Raw genomic sequence first — 19924 nt, forward strand, 5'->3', positions numbered from 1 at the left:
ATGTTTTTCAATTCCATTGTTTCCTTATTAATTCTCTGTCTGGATGATATATCCATTGTCAATAGTGGAGTATTAAAATTCCCAACTATTAGTATATTGCTGCTTATTTCTCCTTCTAGTTCTGTTAGTATTTGCTTTATATATTTACATATTCTGGTGTTAGTCTTAAATATTTATAGTTTTTATATCTTCTTGTTAGATTGACTGCTTTACCATTATATAATGACCTTCTTTGTCTCTTTTGCCCATTTTTGGCTTAAAGCCTATTTTGTCTGATTATAAGTCTAGGTACCTCTAATTTTTTTTGATTATCATTTGGTTGGAATATCTTTTTCTCTCCTTTCATTCTCAATTTGTGTGTGTCTTTAAAGCTGAAGTTGTTCTCTTGTATGCAGCCTATCACTGGATCTTGTTTTTTTATCCATTCAGCCATTCTAAATCTTTTGATTGGAGAATTTAATTCTTTTATGTTTAAAGTAAGTATTAATAGGAAGGACTTACTGTTTCCTTTTTAATTTTTTGTTTCATAAATCCTTTGTTTCTTGCTCCTTCTCGCTGTCTTCTTTTATGATTTGATCATCCTGTGCGGCAGGAGGCTTTGACTCCTTTATTGTAATCTTTCGTGTAATTACTACAGATTTTTCTTTTGTAGTTACCATGAGGCTTACATAAAATATCATATTTTTAACATCCTACTTTAAGCTAACTTCAATAGCATACATAAATTTTACACTTTTACTTCTTCGCCCTCACATTTTAGTTTATTGATGTTAAATATATAAATATTAATATTTTATAGTAAAATATAAATATATTATGTATATAATAACAAATTATTGTAGTTTTAGTTATTTTTAATACATTTGTTTTTAGCTGTTAAACTAGAGTTGTAACTGAATTACACACTACCATCACAATATTAGAGAATCTGACTTTGACTATATATTTACCATTACCAGTGAGTTTTACACATACATTCATGTGTTTTTTTATGTTAATTAGCGTCCTTTTATTTCCACTTGAGGAACATTCCTTAACATTTCTTGTAAGGCAGGTCTGGTGGTGATGCACTCTCTCAGCTTTTGTTTGTTTGGGAAAATCTTTATCTCATTTCTTTAAGAAGGCTTTGCTAGGTGTAGTATTGTTGGTTGACAGTTTTTTTCTTTCAATATTTTGATTATATTATCCTATTCTCTCTAGGCCTGCAAAGTTTCTGTTGAGAAATCTGCCTGTAATCTTATGTGGGTTCCCTTGTATGTGGTGTGTCACTTTTCTCTTGCTTCTTTTAAAATTCTCTTTGCCTTTGACTTTTGATGACTCAATTATAATGTGTTTTGGTGTAGCCCTTTTCAGGTTTAACCTATTGGGTTCTTTGCGCCTCATGAATCTGGATGTCCATTTCTCTCCCCACATTTGGAAACTTTTCATTCATTGTTGCTTTAAATATACTTTCAAGATTGTATATGAAAATGATTGCCATAATACATACATTGTTTCTCTTGAAGGTATCCCGTAAATCTGGCATGCTTTCTTCACTCTTTTTCGTTCTTTTTTGTTGTTGTTGTTCCTCTGACTGGATAATTTCAAGTGACCTGTCTTTCAGTTTGTTGATTGATTCTTCTGCTTGGTTCAGTCTTTAGTTGAAGCTCTCTGTTGAGTTCTTCAGCGCAGTCATTGTATTCTTCAGCTCTAGGATTTCTGTTCAGTTGTTTGTTTTTTGATGATGTTGAGCTTCTCATTTTGTTTGTGCATTGTTTTTCCAATTTCCTTCAGTTATTAACTTCTTTAAGAGGATTATTCTGAATTCTTTGTCAGGATTATTCTGAATTCTTCCTCAGACAGTTTATAGATCTCCATTTCTTTAAGGTCTGTTATTGGAGCATTATTAGTTTCCTTTGCTGGTGTCATATTTGCCTGATTTTGATCTTTGATTCCTTGAGTTGGCATCTGCTCATTTGAGTAAGTGATCTCCTCTTCCAGACTTTACCGGTTCACTTCGGCAGAGACAATTCTTCACCAGTCTGCTCAACTTGGGGTTCTTGACAGGTCAGCTGGTAGTGGCCTTGGGCAGGTGGGTCTTGCTTTCAGGGTCTCTATTAGCCAAGGCCACTTCCTGATCACAGAGGTGAGGAGAGTTGCTGCTAGCTGTAATCAGTTGGATAGGACTGTTAATTTGGTTCCCCGTCCGTGTGCAGGTGTAGGATGGGCTTCACAGTACCCAGATTCTCTGGTCAGGCTTCCTAGTTGGGCAGGACTGGGTGTTCTACTCAGTGGTTGGGTGGGGCTGTGAATTTGCCTCCCTGCCCAGGCGGGGCCATAAAACATGCTCCACAGCCATTATGGCCTTATAGGTAGGGACCCAAGTCTGGCAAAGCTGCCCACCAAGCTCCCTGGCCAGACAGGACAACCAACTTGGCTCTGCAGATGGGCTGAGCCACTGGCTGGGTTCTTGGCTGGAGTGCCATTGTAAGCAGGGCTGTAGATTGGTCTATGCAGCTTCCCAGGTGAACATGTCCTGGTTGGGTGGGGCTAGAAGCTATATTCGCCATAAGCAGGTCTTTGAATTTGCTTCTCAGCCCAGGCGGGGCCACGGGATAGGCTCCGTGGTTGGTATGGCTCGTTGGGTGGAGACCCAAGTCACGCAGAATTGTCCACTGAGCTCCCTGGCCAGACAGGACCACTGGCTTGGCTCTGCAGAAGGGCAGAGCTGTTCGCTAGGATCTCCACTTGGGTGTTGTCACAAGGAAGAGTGTGGTCTGCTAATGTGTTGGTTGCTGTACATCCCACCCCTGCATCCCAGTCTTATCTCCAGTGGTCAAGCCCCACAGATTCGCCCCTACAGATTCCCACTATGAGCCCCTTGAGGCAAGACTCAGGTGAGCCTTCTGGGAAGCAACCCGCAATGTTGGGGGAGCTGAATGTCCACCTTGGGCTCTCACTTTCCCACTGGAGAAACTGCAGGCTCCAGGTGGCCCTGTCAGTGCAGCCCTGTGCCAGCCTGGTAGAGAGGCTATGGGATCAGAGGGTAGCCCTTCCTCTTACCTTTCTAATGTGGTCCTTTTTGGTCTCTGGTCCAGAGCGGTTCTTAAACTTCGCTCTCGTGTTCTGGGATTTTCACAAGAGTGTCTTGTCTGTGGATAGTTGCCAGTCGGTGTTCTTGTGAGGCAGACTAAAGTGGGCAACGACCTATGTCACCGTCTTGACAATGTCACCCCCAAATGACACCATTAATAATATGAAAAGGAGGGACAAGTAAAAAATATTCACAGTACATATATTTGGCGAAGGATTTATCTAGGATATATAAAGACCTCTTAGACCTTAATAAGACAAATATCCCAGTTAAAAAATTTTGAATAGATACTTTACAAAAGAAGATATCTAATTGGATAATAAATAAATGAAAAGATGTTCAACATAATTAGTCTTTAGGGGAATGCAAATTTAAGCTAAAATGTATGTGTGTGTGTGTGTGTGTGTGTGTATAGAAAAAATATACATATTATATAAGAGTAATCTATATCTTTTAAATCACTTTTTTTTTTAGCTGTCTCTAATAAAAATCTTACTTGGAACCATTTTAAACTGTTGGTGACTCTGGAAGCTACTTTTTTTGCATCTTATTTCTGCTTGCAGTGCTTATTGTGGATCAAGATGCAAAAGACTACTTCCCAAATGTGAGAGTGAACATAAAATCGCCAGTTTCTGGGCTCTGTACTAGATGTAAGGAATCAGATTCTGGAGGTGGGGCCCTAGAATCTGCATTTCTACAACAATTCTAGATAATTAAGATGTAGGTAGACCACAAATCATTTTTCAAGAAATACTGGCCAAAGAGTGCCTTTTGTTTAGATAGTAATTGCCCCTAGGAAACCATTTTAAATTTCCTAGTTTAAACAAATTCCCAAAGCCCGGAGAAGCCCTCTTTGCTTCCTTTGGGAGCCACCGGCTTAACTTTCACTTGATAGTTCACCAAGCAACATAGACCATGTCCCACAAGATTTCTTTTCTCTCTCTAGTTGTTCTCTTGCTTGAAGTCAGAAAATAGTCTTTATTCATCTCCTTATCCCCAAATAAGTAGTTAATATTTTAGTGAAAATAAGAAGATTGTATGGAGACTTGCAAAACAATTATACAGTTACTGCAGAAAGCATAAAACCCTGTATTGTAGTGTTACAATGTCTCAGATTCTTTTCTTTGAATTGGCTTCCATTTTTCACATTCTTCTTCTCCAGTTTATTTTTCAACATTATAGATTTGGAAACATTTGCTTTCTGTTAATAAAGCACTAAATGATGTCACACCCTTTCTAAATAAGCGTAGTAGCAGCCATCTCAATTAGCTGTGGATACATGACGGCTATGTTATTGAATTTTTGGTCCTATTAAAATAAGATTATACCTATGACGGCTTGTATTGTACCCACTCAAATATTAAACTGTTTCTTAGATATAGATCTGCTGTTGTTTTGAAAATATGCATTATTCATGAGGGAGTCATCTTTTATGTGTTGCTCCCTCTATCTCATGTTGTGAGCGTTCTGTAAATATCACAGTAACAGTTGCTGGACACCACTTCTCTGGAGCACTTTATGGGCGGTCTTAGCCCACATAAGGCATAAAAAAGGAAAACAAGGTCTAAGGATTTAAAAGGAAGAAATAGAATTTTTGTTACTTGCAGATGATTTGTCTACAGAGATAGTCCAGATAGTGATCATTTTGGCAGCACGTTTAGTGACAAGAGAAAATCTAAAAGAATCTACAGACAAACTATGAGAGTTAATTCACCAAAGTGACTGGATATAAGATCAGTACACAAAAATCAATAACTTTTTTATATAAAGCAACAACCATGTATATTCAGCTGCCTGCTTGTCATCTTCATCTAGATAAGACATCTCAAATTTAAATGTCTAAAACAATACTTTTGAGTATCTGCCCATCTATTCTTCCCCACTTCCAACCCACTCCTCCCACCTCATGACTATGTATCCATTTTCTCAGACCAAAATCAGGATTAAGTCATCCTTGAGTCCTGTCTTCTTTCTCTCACACACCAAAATAAATGCGTCAGCATGACCTGTTGTCTCTAGCTTCCACGTATGTTCGGAAAAGAGCCACTTCTCACCACTCTCCATTGCAATCCCCCTAGACCACAGCTGCCATCCCCTCTTGTCTGGACTACTGCAGGACTTCCCTGCTGCCACTTTTGGGCTCCTACAGTCTGTTCTTCACACAGCAGCTGGCATTAACCTTTTCATATATGTCAGATCATGTTACTTTCCTTGCTCAAAACCATAGAGGCTTTTTGTTACACTTAGAATAAAATTCAGACTCCTGCAAGGAGACCTGGCCTTTGTACCTCTCTGATCTCAGCTCCTCCCTTTTCCCCCTCCTTCCCTGCAGCTTCCTTGTTCCTCAGCATGCCTAGTACCTCCCCCTTTTCTTCCCGCAGATCTCCACTGTTCAGTTCTCTGTTCCTGTCCCTCCTCAAAGAGACCTTCTCTGTTCCTACTGTGTTTGCTCTGTCTTTATATATCACACATCATCACCTGATATGTTCTACTTTTGTCTCCCTACTGGGTTGTTGGTGCCAGGAGAGCAGGCTCTTAGCTTTGTTCCCGTAGCCCCAGCTGCTAGGCAGCGCCTGGCATGCAGTATATTTCTATTGAATGAATGGGGTGTGCACTTTTTTTCACCTTGCCTGGTGACTTTACACATTTCCATTTGCATCTTTGGGAGCAGACTCTCAGTTCTGTGAGAGAAAAAACTGTCTTACTCTTTTGTATCTCTAGCATCTAACCCAGTCAGTGTTTATATATATGCATTAATGACTTATACACATTTATTTATGCATTATGTTTTTTTTCCTTGATTGGACTAAGATTTTATGTAAGTTTGGGTTTCATACTGTTGAAACTGATGAGCTGATCAGTATTTCTAGTTCTAAAGGCACCAGAGTGTCCTTGTTATAGCATGCCTGAGAAAGGCAGCATTCGAGAGGGGTAGCTTCTCTACTTCTAGGTCCACGTGGCAGCTGTCCTGTGGGGAACCGTGCCTTCTCTGTCCTAGCGTCTTGAGTTTTGTGCCTTATACGTTTGGTGTTGTCCTTCTTGTTTGTGTGTCATCTTTTCTGTTCAACACATGTAGAGAGATTATCAAGCAGCACAGAGGAATAGTCTTAATCAGTAGAGCTAAAAACACCCTTAGGCTTTATTACTTTTAGATCAATTAATCCACTGCTCAGACTATTTAATCTTTGTTTTAATTTGCTTTCCTCTTTATTTCTCCATATGTTATACTTAGATTCTACTGTTCTTTTATATTTCTAATATTTGTTATTCATCTTTTATCCACTGTTTAGCTGTTTTTTTAAATATAGTCTCTGATTTCATTTTCCATTTTACTTTATTTTTTTAATGATTCAACATTTATTTACATTACAAAATGATCACACTGAAAAGACCAGTTACCATCTGTCATCATACAAAGTTATTACAATATTGTTGACTATATTTCCTATGCTGTACATTACATTTATTTTATGATTGGAAGTGTGTACCTCTTATCCACTTCACCTATTTCAGACTATTTAATCTTTATAGAATTGAGTTAAAGCTAAATTTCCTACATATTCTGCATGTCCCTGTCTATTCCTAGTGTATTTCCTATACTTCCTGATTGAACTTACTGGATCATTTGAAGCTTATATTCTTGTCAATTACAGTGGTGATGGAAATAAAGTCTCACAAAATGGGTTTTGCTCTAACATCATTTCTTAAAGTGCAGCAGAAAGATAAACGTCTACTATTTAGAAATGTTAGTGGCTAACTGAATTTCTCACTTTGTCAGTATGAGAAACAGACGACTTCACCTATGTGGGCTCCCCCACCCGACAAAGTCGTTTATACTTTGCATCAGTGTTAGGTTGTGGTGATGTCTAAGAGGTTTGCTATTCAGAAGTCTGTTTTAGTGAGAAGTTCTAGTATCAAGTGAGATAGTTAGAAATGATGCTCAAATATTTAGAACAAGACATCATAGATCAGTGTGTTCTACACTCTCAGGCTAAAAAGATATTTCAGTTCTTGGAAATTTGTATCCCAAAATTCGTTTTTTAGTTCTTTTGGCCCTCTAATTACAAGGTTATCTAGTTACAAGGTTTTCGTCTCTGTGTATTTTCTGCCAGGTATGTGTGGTTGTATTAACTAGGTATTGTTCATTGTACATGTATCAAAAACTCCGAGTGAGCATACTAAGGTATATTGTTATCAATCGTAACAGCCAAATAAATTTCAACATTCTGTCTACCTGAGCTTTTTCTGTTTTTGCATACCTTTGATTAGGAAATATACCCCTATTTTTTTCTTTTCATTTTTTAAAACAACATTTATGGACTTCCTCTAAGAAGAAAAGTAATGCACATTCCTAATAGAACATTAGACTCCACCTTTCTTAAAGATACTTTCTCAGGGCTGGCCTGGTGGCATAGTGGTGGGGTTTGTACGCTCCACTTCAGCGGCCCAGGGTGTGATTCAGATCCTGGGTGCAGATGTACACACCACTCATCAAGCCAGGCTGTGGGAGCATGGCATATGCAAAACAGAGGAAGATTGGCACAGATGTTAGCTCAAGGCCAATCTTCCTCACCAAAAAAAAAAAAAAAAAAAGTTCCTCATGACAAAACTCAAGTGTCTGACTTCAGTTTGGGGAAATATATATTTTGAAGAATTGCTTCTTATGCTGTTTTATTTTTTTACTTACAGTATATCTCTGTACCGGGGTAATTGCAGACCTATACGATTTGAGCCCCCAATGCTGGATTTCCATGAACAGTAAGTTTAAAATTTGCACACCATAGTTTCCCATTAAACTGTTATATGTATTTTATGCATGCATTTGTCTTGCCTTTTGCCTGTGTTATCTACATGAGAAAGCTACATTTCCAGGTCATCAGGAAACAAATGATGTTGAATGCAGTTTGAAAATGGGAATCAAGTATGTGTTATGAGTCTAACCTGTATTTATAACTTTTGGAGTTTGAAAAATACACTCATAATGGAGTTTCTGGTTCAGAGGATCTTATCTTCAGAAGCAGCATAAAGCTTGTGGGTTACCTTTTCTGGTTAGCACTCTATTTCCATTTTTATTATTTAAATTTTTCTTTGCGGATATAGAAGGACATATTATTTATCGTTTGATGCATATGCTTTTAAAGTACACACTTTTATACATCACCAAATAAAATCATCACCAACCTAGAAGGGGAAGCAAAAGCAAATCCGACAGAGAGACGTGGTTCAACCACAGAACTCTTCCTCAAACCGTACTTCTGGCGTCCCTTCCACCTCTGGGTCTCAGGTTTTGTACATCTCAGATACACTAAGGGGGAAACAAGTCTTCACCCTGCTTGATTCCAACCCAACTTAGCAGGTGGGTAAAAAGAACTTTTTAAATGATATAACTGCTAGAGCAATGCTGTTCTGGTAAGTTAGCAGAAGAAAAGAGTTTAAAAGGGAAGTGACGGGGAAGCTATATGTAGATCTGTTCTGGTTCAATAAGTGAAAATTGTAATTTTTGTTAACGTTGTCAGAGTTGTAGTTAGCCTTTTTTTTTACTATAGTAAACCCATTAAGTTTAATAATTTATTTACAATCTCAAACCTGGAGTAATCAAATATATCAGTTATACTTGTACAGAACCTTGGTAGACTAGTTAGCGTAAGAAGTAAGAGATATCTGATAGCAGCTCCACCTTCTTAGGAGATTATGTTCTTATAGAGATCGTGGATTTTGGGGGGGGAGTGCAGAGAAAAGTTTGCATGCTTCTTTGTGCACTTCTAGATGGAATCAGTATTTGGGACTAGTCATTATAGAAGTAAAATTGCCTTGTGAGTGTTAGATTTAAAGACTATAATGTTTAGATAGGAAACATATCACTGTTAATTCTGTCCTATAAAAAAGGTTTAGGTACATACAATGTTGAGATGGCAAGGAACATAAAGTTCTAATCCGATCACAGTCGTCTATCACTCATAGTCTCCTTCCATCAAAGGCAGGATATTTAGTGAAACATGGCATGTATTTTGATCTTTAGCAAGAGAGTGCATTATTTTTAAAATGAGTTTTCTCTCCAGTAAAATTCTCTTCGAGTATGTTCTCTCATTTTAGAGTGGATCAGAATAGAGACGGATGAACTCCATTCTGAGACTATGGCTAGAGCGGCATTTATGATGACACATGCGGATGGGACAGAGGAGATCAATATATGGTACCAAAACTTTTAGTCTAAAGTAGTCTAAACTTTGAAAAGCTTAGCAGTAACCATTCTGGAGCAATTGTTTCAGAAGTTATATCCAACTGTTTTTCACTTCATTATTTATTTTTTGATGGAGTTCTTCAAATTTCATGCCTCCCTTGAGATAAAGAAATTTTCAGGTATGCAAAATCTCTGAATTGGAATTTGGAATTCTTGTTCCAAATTATTTGTCCCTCAGCCTTTTAAATAATGCCCCACCCCCAAAATAGAGAAATTGAGATAAAGTCCAGCAAGATTCTGTGCTGGTGGTTTTAACCTTTTTTGGATCCTGATCTCTTTAGGAATAAATGAAAGCTGTGGAACCTCTACCGTCCTCTCCCCAGATGCAGACACACACAGTTGCACATACAAACAACATTTTGCATGTAGATTCAAGGATTTTATAGACATCCCCTCTAAGTCTATATCTGGATCCTTAAGGGCTGCTGAAGACTCCCTGTCCTAGACCGCGGGTCAGCAAATCCCCACTGCAGAACTTTCCTGGGGCTTTGCTTATTGCCCTCGCAGTGCGTGTCCACTGTAGTAAACTCAGAACACTTACCGGCAGAAAGAAGAAAGTTACACGTTACCGACGACAGTCCGACCACTCAGAAACATTCACATTGCGCTTTTGTCTTTCAAGTCCTTTTCCTACGCATCTATATTTATTTATTTACAAAAACATAACTGTATTTTCTGAATATAAACTAATTTGTAACCTGCTTTCTAAACATGATGTATTGTGCATTTTTTTATTCCATTGTATTTTGTTACGTTATTTTATGGTATCAAAGAATATCAGATGTATAGATATATTTGTTAAATTCATTTATTGTTTTAACTTTTGTTCTTATGCTCAGTGCTGAAACTAATGATTTAAACACAACCATGACTATTTCCTCAGGAGAAAGTCCTAAAAATGGAATTGTGAGATGAAGGATATGCAGAATATGAAGGTTTTTAGTTAATATTTAGGCTAGAGAATAATTTGTTGTCATGAACAAGGAGAACTTACAGGAATAAATAAATTAATCTATGACTAGAGAGGAAAAAAATGGGATTTCTTTAAGAGACTGGAGCTGGACTTAGAGAAACTGAGATCTCATGAGCTGAGAGAAACTGTGGAAGATCTGTAGAAGACGTGTGAATGGACAGATGAACTCCAGTATGAACAAGGGTCAGGTCATACAGGGAGGGAAATTATCTGAAGTACAGCGTGAGCTCTTAGTTTCAGCACAGGGAACAAATAGAATAGTTACATTGCACTATTCCCTAAAGCAGCAGATTTATATGCTGCCCCAAAACAGTGAAAACAAAAGAAAAAGAAAACTACTCTACCATTATTTTAAACTTTTCTGTGTCCAGTCTGTGACAGCTGAGTGGAGTTTGTTTTATCTCACAAAGGGAGAAGTGGATCTCAAGAAGTGGGAGTTGGGGGCAGATATGAGCACATGTGTACTAGGATTCAGTCAGAGACACAGAACCGGTTGGAGATTTTATGTGTGTGTATGAGTATATGTATGTATACGTATATATGTGTGGAGTTTTTATGAGGAATTGGGTTATACAACTGTGGGAGCCCATTAAGCAAGCCTGAGGTGTACAGGGCAGGCAGTCAGGAAGGGAAAGTCATGAGGGGGCTGGAACCCCAAGGGCACAGGCTGAAGCTTGATGTCCACAGGCAGGCGCTCAGGGAAGACCCGAGGAAGCAGAGCAATTGCAGATCCAGCTGTTTGGAGTCTCTTAGCTCAGGCAAGGGCTAAGCTCTCGTTGAAAGGGCTTGCAACTGATTAAGACAGGCCCACCTAGAGCAATCTCCCTTTTAATTAAAATCAACTGATAAGAGACTTTACTTCTGCCAACTCCCTTTTCAGCAGCACCTAGATTAGTGTTTGATTGAATAACTGGGAGAAGGTATGTGTGTGCTGCAAAATGGCTGCTGCCTCCCTTCCGTCTTCCAACTCTCAGGAGACAATATTACTTGTAACCCACCCTAAGCAGAAATGTACTAGAAAGGAAATTCTGGGGACTAGTTCTGTCCAACCAAGATGATATATCACAAAGCTACCACATGGATGTAAACAAAGAGTTCCTAAATTTAGAACTTTTGACTCTAGAAAATCAGAGGGGATATGATTGAAAGAATCTGCACAGCAGGTTTAGAGCCAAGGTTCTTGTTATGAAACCTGAAAGTAGTTTTAGGAAAAGAAAATGAAGTACATTTTCACTACAGAAAGTAAATTATCAGTGGACTGGGAAGTAACTCATTGCTAAAGGAAATCAGAGATGTTTTAGGATGTATCCTCTTTCAAAGTTGTTGTATATTTATTTTTGTTTCACCCTCAGAAGCATGAAACTTAGTTGATTGAATTTTTTCAACAAAAGCATTGGCTACTTTTCTTTCCGCCTCCAAAAATCCCTGCTCTTTCTTTAATGAATATTATGATATGGGGAAAAATGAGATTAGAATACTTTAGTACAGAATGGTTCCTCCTCATGCCTCTTAGTTACCTATTCAACATCCACCCCACCCCACCCCCTCTTTTTTTGTTAATACAACCCCAGTGTTTTCAGTTATCCAGCCCTTAGGAAAAGTAACCCTGTCCCCATCTCAGAAGTAAATCCTGATTAATCTAAGTCAGTTGTAATAATCTCTTTCTTCTTGTTTGTGATCAATTCAGGGGTGGATTTAACCCAGTTCTGCCCAATAATATGAAGTCAGGTCTACTAAAGGATTTCTGGGGAAGGATTTTTTTTCCCCCACTCTAAAAAAGGGATACAAGAAAGAAATACCTCTCTTCCATGCTGGATAATGTCTACATGTGATGCTTGGGATACTGTGGCACCCATCTTGCGATTAGTCATGGGTACTAGTCTGAGGATAAAGCCAGCAAAGTTTGCCTGACAGAGTAGAAAAATGGGAAGAACTTGCATCTGTGTTGATATTTTCAAACTGCTGAATTAATCAGCCCTGGAACTGCCCTAATTTAAGTCTTTTTGTTAGGTTACGAGTCCTGGCATTCTTCATCTCTTGTAGAGTACATGGCACAGCTGACCTCTTCCTCCCTCTCAGATCTTTCTCTGCCTGTACTGTTGTGAACCACTCTCAGTGTTTTCTACCTGTGTCTAAGGCCCTTTTTTCTTAGTCTCTTTCGGGGTTCTCGTCCTCTGTCTGTCCCCTAACTGTGGCTGCTTCTCTTTCTTCAGCCCTTAACAGTAAGCTCCACACTTTCTTACTGGGTGATCTCTTCCACGCCTTTGGCATGGCCTGTGGTTTTCCAATCAGTGTCTCACCCCCGCCCTCATGACTCACCTTGTGTCTCCAACACCACCTTAAACTCAATGTGTCCTGCTCTTGCTTCCGTATTCCAGCCTCTGTGAATGGTAACAACCAGTCATCAAAGCCAGGATCCTGAGGCTTTCTGGATTCCTTCCTTTCCCTCAAAGCACCCCCTCCTTTCCCCCACCAAATCCATTACCACAATCCTATCAGTTTTCACCTCTACTCTTCTCTAACCTTTAATTCAGGCCTTCGTCATTTCTTATCTAGACTGTTACCACATGCCTGCCATTTTCCAATTTGTGATCTATACTATCAACAGAGAAATCCTTTTACTATCAAAATCTGATCATATCATTTCCCATACTCCTCCCACCCCCACATTCTTTTAATGGTTTTCTAGTGTTTTCCCAATAAATGCTAAATTTCTTAACATAAAATCTGTCCTTTACCTTTCTTGTATGCCCCGCACCTAAACCAGCCTGTGGAGAACTACTTACCATTTCCTGACATAACTGATCTTTCTAAGCTCAAGGCATCTTATACATACTTTGAGTCTCCCTTCTAAAAAGAATTTTTATTTATGGGAGGTTTCTTATATCAGGAAAGTAGAAAGAAGGGATAATGAATGTACTCTTAAGCTAAATTCAATAATTAACATTTTTGCCATGTTTCCTCCATATTTTTGTGGATCTTGAATGATTTGAAAGTAGCAGACATAATGACATTTCATTCCTATATTCCTCAGCACATGTTTCCGTATATAGTAAGGATGGTCAATATAACTACAGGACCATTGTACTGTAAGTATTTTAAGAAAATTAATGGCAATTACAGAGTGCCTTTAATCCCTCTGTTTTGGTCAGTGCTGCAGTTGTTTGGTTCTAAGTGATAGAAGTCTATCTGAAACCAGCTGAGGCAAAAGTAAGATACATTGGAAGGAGTGCTGAGGACCGTAATGTATCTGCAGAAAGGTCAGAGATGCAGCTAGGGCCTGGAGACAACAGGATCCACGTTGTGCAGCTCCACCAGGACTCTTCTTTCTGGCTCTTATCTCCGCCTCGCTCTTTATTGGCTTATTCTCTCCCACTGCCAGTGTCTTTTTCCTACAATGATGAGGACAAATCCACTGACTGCTCTTCAGACCCACATTCTATAGCTTTGCTCCATCAGGGGAAAAAAATCTCAGAGTAGTGCAGTGGTCACTCTGGCTTAGATCAGGTATCTACCCCCCAAACAAGGAGGGCATTTGTTGGTGGACATGTTTTGCAGGTGTTGTCCCTGTGTTTATCAGGTTTTGCCCAGAGAAGAGAAATCATGCAGTGGGCAGCTCCTCCAGTTGAAGTCCCTTACAGCCTCCTTGGCCTCTTGAATCCCTAATGACCTTCGGCTCTGTAGAGTATAGCTCTCCTCTGGAGGCAGGCCTTCCCCAGCCTGCCTAGCAGAGGTAGAAACTGCCTTCTCTCCGCTTCCATGGTGTTGTGTTTACCCCGCAGGGTAGGATGGATCCCCGCTCAAAATTTGCTTCAGATGTGAAGACTGATGACATCATATGCACACACACCAAGAGGGTATGAAAAAGTTCATTGTAGTGAAGCTTTCCAGAGAGCGCAGGATGGGCTCCCAGTCAGGTCTGGAAAATGGCTTGAGAGAGCAGCAAAAGGAGACTGGCTTGGCTTTTATTGTGGTTAGGGAGTGAGGCTGGGGTGGGCTTGCATAGTTTGGACTTTTCACGGGATCCAAGAGAGTGTGCAGGCTTGCTTATTCGCTTGCTCAGGTGTGGGGCATAAGGTGAAGGGACATTATGGGGCTTGAAAACTCAGTAACTGTCAGCATCAAAAATGAAGTTAGAGTCTTCATTACTCGTGACATCTCCTAACTTCTATTTATGCAATGGTTATTGCTCTAATCGTTTGTTTTGATGCCTGCTCCCCTACCAGACCAGGCTATCAAGATAAATACACACTATTTATCTTTGTATGTCTGACACAACTTCACACTTAACACTTATATACAGTACGTTATCTTCAAGTCCAACAAGATTGCCAGCTGATTTCTTCTGCTTCTGCTTCTTTTGATTTAACTGCTTCAGTTTTACATTTTCAGGTGTTGACACTGGACCACATTAAATGTTTGCTATACCTTTTCTTCTTCATCCAACACTTTACTGATTGAATGTCCATCTCTAAGTGTTTCATTGGCTTGATACGTATCGCAGTAATTTTAGGACTTGACAAGAAGCATCATTAACAGAAAACTTTATAATATTTTTTCCAGAAATTGTAAGCAGGGTTATCATTGTTCACTACCTTGATTTATGCACTGAAGTTTTGCCTTATGTTTTCTGTGAACTATTTCCACTGCTTGTGGTCATTTTTGCTAAACCAGAAGTCACTCTTAATCTTAAAACACCCTTTGCAGTATCTGGAAAACTTTAATTTGGGTGGAATTCACCACTCCAGATTGCATCCGATTGCCAAAAGGCCTCCAAGAGGGTTTCAGGCCTCTTAGAAGGATATGCAGCTCTGATTCCCTGGCCACTTTCTAGACCCCCACAGGCCAAGTCCTCTTACTACTCTCATCATCCCTGCTGTGCTCTAGAATTTCTTTCACAGTCAATTAATCAGATTAACTTTCTTCACAAATAGGTTTTCTTTGTTTTCATCCATTTTCTTTGAATTTATCCTTTAATTCTACCTCTTTTCCCCTTCCCCTTCCCTCCCCTTTCCTTCCCTCGTCTCCTTTCCTCCCTTCTGCCCCATAACAGTTGGCTGGAGCAGTCTGGGTGTGACTACCTCCCCCCTCCCTCTGCCCCCTCCTCAGTTATTTATGCCAATACTGTTAAATATTTTTCTGTTCCCGTAACAACTCCTTTTTTCAAACGTTTGTTGCTGACTGTAAAAAATGCTTTGAGTGGAAACTTGATTTACTGAGTTCTTTGGTTTATATAATTATTAAGTGCAGAAAATCTTGGTTTCAAATCTAAAGCTTAAAATGGAGACCTAATTCCTTAAAAAAATGGAAATTGAATAGACTGTCACTAAAAATGGAGGTCTTTATTGTCAAGTTAAATTCACTTCATGAAAGGCATTTCTCCCTAATCACTTTTTGGTATTCCTCTTTTCTAAAGGGACGTTTGGTACCTTTTAACTTTCCAATTTCTGACTGTTCCACCAACACCCCAGCTCAGCCCTCAGTGTAAAATGTGTTTGAGAAGATGGTTGGATTTCTTGTGGTAATTGAGTGTACAAAGTACTGTATATTGATTTGGCCCAACTTCCTGCCAAAAGTTGTGTTTAGTAGGGTGCTGTGTCACTGTCATTCATAAGGTTTGTCTAAGGGCACTTGCTCAGCCATTGCTTCAGCTGTTTCCTGGCATTGCATTGTCATCTTTCTGTGGCATAGGAAACTTGCCATTGACCACAAAATTGCAGCTTACTTTCCAGGCTGGTCTCTAATTCATAGCTGGTTCTTCCTAATTCTTTTGAGCCTCAGATCCTTCTAAAATAGGGAGAGTTAGTCACTAGCTGTGCTCTAACAGCACAGAGAACAACCGTATATTTGATTTAGCTTGGTTTATCTATAAATAATTGACACTGTCCTCTTTGGCCCTATGTCTTTGGAGCAGCTGATAATGGAAACGAACAGGACCAGCACTGGCAAGCATTTGAAAATCTTTGTTTTATTTTTAAATCTTATCCTGTCTAGCCAAACAGTCACACACGCTGCTTATGACAGGCAGAATTCTAAGATGGTCCCCCAAATTCCTGGCCTCTAAGATGCACACACACCTTCTCCCAGTTGTATTCAATCAAACACTAATTGAGATGTTGCTCTAAAGGATTTTGAAAATGTAATTAAGCTCCCAAATCAGTTGACCTTTAAGAAAGGGAGATAATCTAGGGGCCTGACTTGATCACATGAGCCCTCTAAATCTGGCTGTAGCAGTCCTCAGAAACAGACATGGTGGAGGTTTGAAGCGTGAGAGATATTTGATGCAAGGAAGTTTCTTTGTGCTGGTTTTGGAAATGGAAGGGGCCGTATGGCAAGAGACTGAGAGCTACCTAAATTTTGCAGACAATTTGAATGAGCTTAGAAGAGGACTTTGAGCTTTAATGAGTAAGACCCTGAGCAGATAAACCAGTCATGCTGTGCCTGGACTTCTGACTTACAGAATTATAAGATAATAAATCAGCGTTGCTTTAAGCCTCTAAGTTTTTGGTAGTTTTGTTATGTAGCAGAAAACCAATGCACTACTTATTTACAAGTAAGCATGTATTAGTACTTGACCAAAGTCTTCCATGGTTTAGTGTGACTTCTCTCTTCAGTCTCCCATTTCCTCATGGATTCTGCCATGGATCCATCACCAAAGGAACTGAGGAGAGGGAGGGGCAGGGGAAGCTGTTCATATGAGGTCTGTAAGCAGGTCTGTGCAAGGAATGCTGCTTCTGCTTCCTGTGGTGTGGACTGCCCAGAACTACAGAAGCCTGCTCTGTTAGAGTGTGCATGACTACAATAGCCTGCTGACGCCCTTCCCATGATGTTCCCTCTGTTCTTGTTACTCCAAACTTCTTTTAATAACCTAAGTAGGTGACCCTTCTCCTCTGAGCAAGGGTTCATTTCTGTAGGGTGTGGCCCAGGGCCTTTTCACTTTGATCCCTAGAAGAAAGGATAAGGCCAGCCTCAGCATTCTGATCCACTCCCTGCTTCCAGGCGTCTACAATCTCCAGGCTTGTTTCCCTACCCCAAAGTCGTCACTTGTTGCAGACCGTCTTGAGTCCTGTCTTCTTGAAGGACACCCTAGCTTACCTCTCCATCTTATACCCTGTCTTCTTTATCTTAAGTAAGGTTGATTGCACTGAGGTCATGGGAGGAAAAACATTAAGAATGAGTTAAGGAAGTGAAATGACTCGATTCCAGTTAGCCTTCAGGACATTTGAATTGTAAAAGAGCATATTTGTTGAAGACAGCACATAATCGGCGAACTTTCAGGATGTAAGGAGGACATTTTATTTCTGTGTACTGTTATTATACTTACATGTCTGTATAAAGCTTGAGGAAGAAGAATTTTATCTTCCATATTGTCTTTATACAGCTTCTCCCTGCAGCATCATGGCCACAGTTTGAGGCCCCAGCTGGATCTCTACCTACTTCCCTAATTATTTCGTGGTCCTGAAATTGGTGAGCCTATTGGTTAAGGGGTCTAGCTCCTGAGAAAGGCTCCACCAGAGGCAAGAGGAATTCCATACGTTGGGGGCTGCTGGGTTTGGGGAGCTTCTGAAGGCACTCAGCTTCCTGCTTCCTAACCCAAAATGTGTTGTCACAAACTTGCCTCTGGATACTCCTCTCTCCCTTCTTCAGGACCAAAGCCCTGGTTACACCTTTGGGTTGTGTCCTCATGGCTGGACTGTTAAACCACAGAAAGATTTTGGACCTCATGATGGCTGGGCTGTAAGCCATGGAATGATTTTGGACAGTTTTTGCTTTCCTGGGTAAAGCAGAGAAACTCTTCTGTGGGATCCTGCCTCTCAAGGGCAGTCTTTGGGCCCAGCCTCCCTGGTGACTGCAAAGGCAGCAGAATCATCTCTCAGCTGAGAAACTTCACGGGAGTTCATCTTCTCCACATCCTTCCCACTTTTGGTAAAAGGTGGTAGCATCTGCAGTGATGACCTCTGAGAAGGGGAATATGACTTGGTTTAGGCCTTAGAGGCACCAGAAAATGTTTAACTTAACAACAACAAAACTTCACGTCAGCATGATACAGAAATTCTCAAATGGTGTGTAAGACAACAGCAACGCAGACCACTATCAAAACCTTAAAAATGTGTTAAATGTTTACAAAAGACAATGAAGAGTGCTTATTTACATAATTTGTGGACCTTATGCCTATGAACCTGACTTTTTTTGGGCAATATGGAAAGAAGATAATATTATTCCATTCTAGAAAAGACGAAATATTTAAAATAATCCAAGATTCAACTGTAAATGAAGCTGCAGAAGAACTGCATATAGTAGTGGTGAATTCGAGTTTGATGTTACAGGTTATGAGAATCAAGTGACATGATGTGACTATATTAAAAATCAGGTTGAACACTTGAAATTCTAACTTTTGACTTTGACATTTTTGCCCCCAAAAAAGCAAAATTATGAAGTCCTAATGAGGGGGTTAGATGAACCTATAAGGAAACAGACTAAAATTTCTCGTAGAACAATAAAATGAGCTTTGAGTTTATTTATCATAACGTTTAATTATAACACTTCCACCCTGAGTTCTCTAATATCCTATTTTAGAAGCATTTGTTAAAGTACTTTTCAAATTGATTTATTGAGGAATCATATCACAACATATGGGGTTCCCCATCTGACTAAAAGGATTCGACGTTGATGGTTATATTAGAACCAACTGTAAAAATGAGGTAGCGTTATTATAATGTGACTCAAATGTAGTTCCTCAGCAGAGAGCTTTCCATTCACTGACTTCAGGTAAACAACTTACACATCAAAGCCACTCTAAAGCAAAAAAAAATAGAGAAGACTGAAGGCTTTATTCCACTTTTATATGATGATGCTTAACAGTCGTAGAGTAGTGTTACTTTCCAGAGTGTTTTCATTACTTTACCATGACATTCTAGTCTCTGTGAGAGTTATAATATACACACAGAAAAATGTGTAGGACATATATGTAGTTTTACATCTGCCACCCAGCTAGATATTATGATGTATTTTTAATTTATGTAATTATATTTTAATATATAAATAATATTGTGATATGGCTTATCCTGTTTTCCCAGCTTTACTGAGTTACAGTGGACATATAACATTGTGTAAGTTTAAGGTGTACCATGTGTTGGTGACGTACTTATCTGTTGCAGAATGATTGCCACCTTAGCCTTCTTCCCTAACACCTGCATCAGGTCACATAATTACTGTTTCTTTTTTGTGGTGAGAACATCTATGATCTTAGAAACTTTCAAGTATATGAAATAGTAGTTAACTTATATCATTATGCTGTACATTAGATCCCCAGAACTTATTCATCTTCTAACTGGAAGTTTGTACTCTGACCAACATCTCCCCTTCCCCCTCACCTCCTGGTAACACCATTCTAGTCTCTGTTTCTATGAGTTCAGCTTTTTTAGATTCCACATATAAGTGAGATCATGTAGTATTTGTCTTTCTCTGTCAGACTTAGTTTATTTGGCAGAGTGTCCTTTCTCATGGCTGAACAATATTCCATTGTGTGTATACATACCACATCTTTTTTATCCATTCGTCCATTGATGGACACTTAAATTGTGTCTATATTTTTGCTACTGTGAATAATGTTGCTGTGAACATGGGAGTGCAGATA

At 39.3% G+C, this 19924-nt stretch overlaps 1 protein-coding gene across 2 annotated transcripts in view; it reads left to right on the forward strand.

Annotated features, from left to right (window-relative positions):
• TMEM131 (transmembrane protein 131) overlaps positions 1–19924 on the forward strand; it is a 219633-nt gene that overhangs the window by 95574 nt on the left and 104135 nt on the right. For both annotated transcript variants that reach the window (XM_044772935.2, XM_070511663.1), the window contains exon 4: positions 7763–7831. In XM_044772935.2, the coding sequence (XP_044628870.2) occupies positions 7763–7831 (69 nt within the window). The remainder of the gene's footprint in view (positions 1–7762; positions 7832–19924) is intronic.

This window comes from Equus asinus, chromosome 6 (assembly GCF_041296235.1).
Source record: "Equus asinus isolate D_3611 breed Donkey chromosome 6, EquAss-T2T_v2, whole genome shotgun sequence".
NCBI classification, from domain to species: Eukaryota; Metazoa; Chordata; class Mammalia; order Perissodactyla; family Equidae; genus Equus; species Equus asinus.